General features: G+C 57.1%; 1 protein-coding gene across 1 annotated transcript in view; it reads left to right on the top strand.

Annotated features, from left to right (window-relative positions):
• Window positions 1–4526: 4526 nt before the first annotated feature.
• Window positions 4527–7599, top strand: part of LOC113208050 (protein mesh) — a gene marked incomplete in the record, with an annotated part of 10261 nt that continues 7188 nt past the window's right edge. Inside the window, 3 exon segments of the mRNA XM_052272908.1 lie at window positions 4527–5271; window positions 6417–6667; window positions 6764–6970. Of these exon segments, the coding sequence (XP_052128868.1) occupies window positions 4716–5271; window positions 6417–6667; window positions 6764–6970 (1014 nt within the window).

The raw sequence follows: 7599 nt of genomic DNA, 5'->3' as shown, positions 1-7599 counted from the left end.
TGTTTCGGGCCGGGAGCCGACCCGGGCTGCAGCGCGTCGAGGAGGTGGACTTGTCCCGACCTGCACGCGTGCAGTACCGGAGACCAAGACTTGTAAATCAGGACAGCGTTCTGAACCTTGCGCTGACAAGTGGAGCCGACAGCCGAGTGGCGAGCGCTCTGGGGTGTAGGGTCCGGAAACCGTCGGCCCGAGGATCGAATCCTGTTGGGGGTGAACTTTTTTTCTGGACCTGCTGAGTAGGTGGTGAAGTCGACCTCCTTACCTCGCTGCAGACCTAGTCGGATTCACACCCACGTTGTGTCAGGAGTGTCAATTTTCTTAAAAGAAATACTTAATTAAATTATTGGGATTCGATCCCCAGGCCGACGGTGTCCGGACCACACACCAGCGCGCTCGCCACTCGGCTGTCAGCTGCTCTCCACCACGTAGCGGTCAGCACTCGGTCCGGATTTACGGGTCTTTGGTCTCCCGTATTGCACGCGTTCAGATCGGGTCAAGTCCACCTCCTCGACGCGCTGCAGCCCGGGTCGAATTCTGGCCAAAAACACGAAACAAGTAACATAAATGGACCTAACCTAACCCTCGCGCGCCCAAGGGGCTCTTATAGTGGCCACTTTCCTTGTTTCTGGCCAGGAGTCGACCCGGGCTGCAGCGCGTCGAGGAGGTGGACTTGACCCGACCTGAACGCGTGAAATCCGGGAGACCAAGACTCGTGAAGCACGTGACGGAGTTCTGACCTTCGCGTTGACAAATGGAGCCGACAGCCGAGTGGCGAGCGCTCTAGGTCTTGGTGCATAAGATACTCTCAGCCCAGGGATCGAGTCCTGGTCGGGGCGAATACTTTCTTGTTGTTTTTTTGACAAGGGGGGGGGGGTGCGGCTGCTGAGTAGGCAGGCGGTCAAGTCCACCTCCCCATGTCGGCTGGTATTTTGTCTTAACCCTTGGTCCCCGCGCCGCAAACTACTAAATAGGAAAAAATGAACCTCGGTCAGTATTCGAACCGACAACCATCCGCGTCCCGGGCGCGCGCCTCGGCGCGCGCTCTACCAACTGAGCCACTGATGACGATTTTTCATGGGGGAAGCTTATCTCCGGTGTGGCTCTCACCCCGAAACATAGCTGGCAGAGGGGCAAAAGGGTTTAGTCGACTAGATTCGAACCAGCGACTGTTTGCGTACCGGCCCATCACATCAGGTGGTCGCACGGCTTTAAAGTCATGGCCAGCGGAGCGCGAAAATTATCACCCGGCCGAGATTCGAAGCAGCGACCAAGTTCATACCGCTACCGACTTGGCCACGACGGGACGATACAGAGGAATATTTTCAGCGGCATACTAAAATCGTGTGGCTACAAACAAGGATGTGCCGCAAAGCGCCACATCCCTTTTTGTAGCTACATTAATTGTAGCTAAGACTCGTTGCGTACCGCGTAATACTCATAGCGTGCGAGTAACGGAGAGTGACGAGAAACAAACAAGCTGAGAGCCTTCAAACCTGCGATCTCTGATTAACACGGCACTGACGTCACCGCGACGCCTCCGTTAAAAATCTAAGAAAAAAAGAAATAGTGAAACGAGGGGTTTTATTTCGCACACAAACGTGGCTGGCCTGAGAAAAACCAACCTCGTCCGAGTCGAGTCACAGGAGTCAACCGGCTCTCATTCCGACCCGTGTCATCATTCAGTCGCAGCTCCGCAGGCGCCGATCATCATTTTAAATCTCTTAACCACATCTCAACCATCCCCGATCGACTTGAAGCAACTTCACCCCCGCTGACAGCGAGACCAGCCGCCTGGCAAAGCGGCTCGTCCGAGGGGGAAACGACTAAGGTAATCCAGCTGACAGCCATTAGGTAATCCGGCAGGTGTAATCCATGGAAATTCGAAGTAATCCGGGGGAAATCTAGGGGTAATCCGAGGAAATTTTAGGGTAATCCAGGGTAATCCGAGCGAAAATGCAACGTAATCCGGGTTATACGTAATCCGGCTGACACGAAGTTTAACAGTCGTTTCCCCCTCGGGCTCGTCTGTTTTCAGTCCAGCTTGAGCCGCTCCAAACAACCACCCCCCTGCTGAGGGGGTCGTACAGCACCCCCCCCCCCTCGACCCTACGGCGCTATCCCGTGTCTACGACGCTCTTGGGTGCGCGGGGTAGGGCCACAAGAGCCTTCACTACGCCGGCATTCATCCTGGCGTTCTCAAGCAAAACAAAGTGTTTTATGTTGTTGTTTTTTTTTCGGCACTCGACGCACCTAGGCTGCTTTACCACCTCCCAGCCAGGCACCACGATCCTCCGACTCGCCACGAACCACCACCGTCCGAACAGGAAAAGGTGAGAATAAAGCGAGAGGCGAAAGGGGGATGGGGAGGGGACGGGTCCTCCTCGGAGAACTGCCCACGCGGCTTGCGGCCACACATCGCTTTGGTAGAGACGGTGGAAATAATATTCAGCGACGACAAAGAGGAAGGCAGGGGGCATGTCTGCCGAACGCTCACGCGTGTGATCGCACGGCCAAAGAGTGAATCCCGCGGCGCCCTACATCGGGCTGTTCGTTGGTTATCTAGCGCGGGCCGCACGGACCTCCTGAAGTGACGACACGCTCGGGTGCCTCGAGCTCGAGCCGGGGCCGGGCGGAGCCGGGTCTTATTCACGGCGAAACACCTCAGAATAGATGGTATGCGCGAGTGAGGCGTGGCGTGGCCTAGCCGTATGATGAAGCTATTCGCAAAACATACCTGCTTGTGTAACTGCCGGAGGCAACGCCGTTATTTGTATGGTCCACAACCAATTGCTTTGTTTGATTTGGAGGTGGTGCGATCCTGTCCGTTCTTTTAGTTTTGTGAAACTGCCTCTTTTTTTTTCCTATCTGTCTGACTTTTGCGGACGGTAAAACAACAATATTCACGAACGACTGGCACGAGGAGTGGCATCTTAAACTTTCGACAAAATAACTACAGTTCCATCAGGAGGGTCATTCCCTCTAAATATGGCCTTCCTATCGAGTACCACCTGCACTGCATCGAGTGCAAAACCGCAAACCACAACCGCAAAACCAGTCGTTCTCAGGACGAAAACGATTGACTTTTCACGAGAGCTGGTTTTGGAAGGTGTTTTTGTGGGGAATTTCCTCCGCATCACTTCCATGAAAATAAATGATGACGTCACCCATGGAGAGAATGTGTTTGTCTTCCTGAATGATGAATCGAAACCGTCTTCCTGTCAGGAACTCTGCCCTCTGCCTACACCAACCCTCTTTTTACACGGGTTGCTACAAGTAAGATGGATGCGGACCGGTTGCCCATCTGAAACTGACCAATGTGTAGTGGGTTCGGCCCAGGTCGGCCCGAGTGCTAGTCACAGGTGTAGTCTTATGGTGCAAGATGCAAAGGGCAATGGTAACCGTGCGCCTGCGACAGACAAAAGGGGGAGGACTGCCAGCCGCCGTCAGGCGTAAGGGATCGTCCACGAGGTGCGTTCATTCGGCTACTACTGCCGGGCGCTTAGCGCCTGCGAAAGTCGGGATAGGCATCCCCGCAACACTTGCATGCACTACAGGCAAGATGCGGCCTACCCGCCAGGCGCTCCGAGCACTTGCAACCTGCGAATGACGGATGTTATTACTGCATTTTGGTGGAGACAGCTCGCCAAGTTTTCGCTCCAACAGTCACCCACTCCTTGGATATTTTATAACAGGAATAGGCGTTCGTTTCGCAGAACCGCCCGGCTTCCGCCGCCCGCGGCGTCACGTCCTGCTTGCTCTCTCTCGCTCGCTCTCCCTCTCTCGCTCGCATTCCATCTCTCTCTCCGTCTCTCTTCCTCTCTCCTCGTGACTCAGGGCGGTCGGGCGGCGAGTCACCGAATCAGACGAGGTGAGTTCCTCGGGGAGTTCTCCCATACGAACAGAGGCGCGCGAGCTCAGCTCGTCTGCTGCTGTCTCACTCGCACTCGTTGCGAGCGGAGCGCCCACGGCGAGTGCGAGTGAGACAGCAGACGAGCTGAGCGCGTGCAAGCTCATCCCTTTTCGAGCTAATCCCTCCCTATAGATGGGAAATTTAGGGCAGCATCACAAAACAAACTTTCCTCCTCCCACCGCCTATCTCTCATCTCTCTCTCTCTCTCTCTCTCTCTCTCTCTCTCTCTCTCTCTCTCTCCCTGCCGCTCGTGCCATGAGGCGAGTATTGCACATTACGCACATTCTCTTCCAGTCAGCGGTAGAGAGTGTTGTGGACAGTTGTGTAGCCGGGGGGAGGAGGAAGGGGGAGGGGGGTAGCTGGCAGATGAGATAACGCAACCGGTGCGTGATAACGAGCAGCGGCAGCGAGCGCGCGAGGTGAAAAGACGGGCCCCGGAGGGAAGGGGTATGGGGGAGGGGGGAGGGGGGGACGGCCACGCTGCTGCTGTCTCCGTCGCACCCACGCGGCCGAGGCCCGGGCCGCACTGGGCGCGGCCAGCTCTCTCTTATCAGCGCTCTTATCAGTCCCTTATCGCGCACCGCCTCGCCGTGTCTCCTACGAGGCGCATCGGTGGACATACCACACAGTATATCGGCCGGGCCGCGCACAGGTGCGTCGCGTTCCGAGGACCCACGCGCGCGCAGGATCTCGTTCTCTCTCTCTCCACCTCCGCCGAGCGGCCACGCCCCGCCGCGCCCATCCCCAGAGGGGCCGAGAGTGTCGCAAGAGTGATTATATAGAAGAGTCGGAGGCCGTCGTATTCATGCGCGGGGATGTGCGAGGCCGACGTGTGACGGCCGCGACAAGTGTGACGAGAGGTGTGACGAGGAGCAGCCCGGTGATGGCGCCCCTCGTGCGGACGCTTGTGCTCGTGGCGATGCTGCTGGTGGCGGCCGGCGCCTCTGATCAGGCGGCCAAGGACGGCAAGGTGGTGCACAAGGACGGTCCGGCCGTGCCCGCCTCCCCAGGCCTCGGCGCGGGCTCGAGGTCGGCGTCGTCGCTCGCCGCGTCCGAGGCCGAGTCCCTGCTCGCCGCCGCGGTCCCCGCCCAGAACAGCAAGCCCGCCCCGCTCAGGATGGGCACCTTGGCGGGGACGACGCGCAACGACGAGAAGGGCCGCTTCTTCGGCGCCGTGATGGGCTTGAACGGCGCCAAGACCACCAGGGTGCCGGGCAGCTCGGGGCAGCTGCGCGTCAGCAAGCAGCGCGACCGCGAGGAGCTGGACTACCGCTACTACTGGGGCAACACGGGCGCCAGAGTCGAGGGTTACGACGGCTACGACAACGGCGGCGGCACCACCTACGGCCAGGTCGACGTGGGTGAGTACCCTATCTTGTTCGGAGCAGAATTTTTCGTCGGAGGCGGTCCGGTTGTCCCCATACCCTGTTGACGACGCGTGTGGGCGGGTGGCCGCCTGGCCGCCTGGCCGCCTGGCCACCTCCAACCCTTGCGCCATAGGCGCTCTCGCTCGGCAGGGGGGAGGCAGGGAGTGGCGAGCCCTCAAGGCCGGCGAGGTCGAGACGTGGAGGCATGAACTGCGCTTCTAGCGGAGCCGGTGCCAACCCCGGTGGACAGCGTCGGCTGAGCGGCGCAGCGAGCTGGAAGCGATGCTGAAAGCTCTGCTGGTAGGGCTCCTGGAAGCACTGCATGTTGCTGCTAACGACATCATAGACGACGGCCTCATGTCGAGAGCGTGCCGGGCCCGTGCCCGTGCCCTGCGTCTGCGTCCAAACGATGATAGGCGGAAAGAACAGACCCCCTTGAGGGTCGTCATGAGGGGCGTTGGGGCGTCCAGGCGGGGACGGGGTCCGGGAAAACGGACAGCGAGGAGGGGACCCACCTAAGGGGAAAATAAATGTATCATCCGCAAAAAAAAAAGCAACAACAAAAAACCGTTGGACGCCCCTCGTTTTGGGCCCCCTGGGGTGGCGCGCCCAGCCCGGCCCGAGGCCCGGCGGGCAGCCCCGCGTGACGTCAGCGCCGGCCGCGCCCGCCGCCGAGGCGGAGCGCGTCGCGCGCCACACCCGGGCTTATCAGAGGGTGATTCAGGAACGCAGAGCGGACGGACGGGAAGGAGACGGGGCAGGCAGAGTAATCGAGATCGCTATTACAGGAGACGGCCGGAACGGCAGGGGGTGAATCACGGCTACCTCGGATTTAGTGGGGGGGGGGGGGGTCTCGTGGGACAGATTTCTCCTTATACCCGGACCGCGGTCTACCCTGCATACCCTGTACTATAATGCACGAAAAAAATCTTCAGCTACACCAATAATAGCTTAATGAAGGAAAACTAATTATTGAGCTCCACACCCAAATTTTTTGCTAGATAGCTAATTTTCTTATGGCGTATATACATTTTTAGCTACATGGCTAAATAATTAGGTAACACCTTTTTAGCTCTATTGTTTAGGTGCAGAGTCGTGTTTTACCGTCGGATGACTGACTCACATTTCTTGCACCGCAGACGACCTGGCCAACAGTCAGTGCGGCCCCCCGTCGTACAAGAGCACCTCGCAGAACCCACAGGGCGCCTTCACGCTCACGCCCGACCAGCTGGCCAAGATCCGCTCCAAGTTCATGTACTGGTACTTTGACAAGTGCGGCGACGACGGCCACGGCGACTTCCAGAAGGACATGCACTCGTCGATGTCGCAGCTGCACAAGAACCTCAACTTCCAGCTGCCTTTCTTCGGCTTCCGATTCAACTACACGAGGGTCAGTACCGCGTATGGGGCAGTGAATAAATCCATGGGTGGATAGATAAATCTTAGTTTTCATTTCGGCTGATCCTAACGCATGCTCTCCCCACAGCTGTCTCTCAACGGTTACCTCGAGTTCTCTGACCCCCCGGAGCACTACACGTACCCGCTCAGCTTCCCCGTCAAAGAGTGGCCCAACAAGGCCGACCCCGCCTTCATCGGCATCTTCTTCAGCAAGTGCCGCATCGGCTCCATCCGGCCCGACGAGGTCGACCAGCGCGCACCCGGCGTCTACTTCCGGCTGGAGCGAGACCTCCAGGTAGGATGTGGAATAAGGCAACAAGGAGAAAACGTGAACGACACAGACAGAAATCCAACGCGAGAACTATCCTCATATCAGCAACCCTCTAGGTTCGACCTTTGAAATCAGTCAAGTTTACACCGTAAAAAGAGGCACGTTTTAGAAAACTTCCTTGGTACTTTCTTGGCTTTTCTTGATCACTCGTTTCGAAGACGGGGGAAAAGGGGACGAGAGATATTTTGTGTATTTATGTGTACGCTTCGCTTGTATTTCTTGTATGTTCCTAGTATTTTTATGACATGTGAGTTTTTCTGTTTCTTTTTTGTGTTTCTGCGTACACATTTTTTTCAAGGCCCATTTGGACACGTCGGGACACGTTTACAATTCTCAGTAGACATGAAATCCTGGAAACAGTTGCTCGGGTCGATTATGACAAACGAGGGGTCGAGTCAAGTCCCCCTGGGAGTCCAACCTCGTTTAGGCCAAAAGCGTCCCTCAAGTGTTTACATCCAGCCAAGCTCGGGGATAGATCCAGAGCGACAATAGGACAAAACTGTTCAGTCGGTGACATTAATTTAATTTATGTAAACCCAGCAGGCGCTAGAGCGGAACGTCGGGCTTTACACAGTAGTGGTGGTGTTAGTTGG

Source organism: Frankliniella occidentalis, unplaced genomic scaffold (genome assembly GCF_000697945.3).
Source record: "Frankliniella occidentalis isolate FOCC.00 unplaced genomic scaffold, Focc_3.1 Scaffold230, whole genome shotgun sequence".
Taxonomy (NCBI): Eukaryota; Metazoa; Arthropoda; class Insecta; order Thysanoptera; family Thripidae; genus Frankliniella; species Frankliniella occidentalis.
Note: the sequence above shows the minus strand (reverse complement) of the source record. Positions and strands in the feature narration are given on the sequence as shown.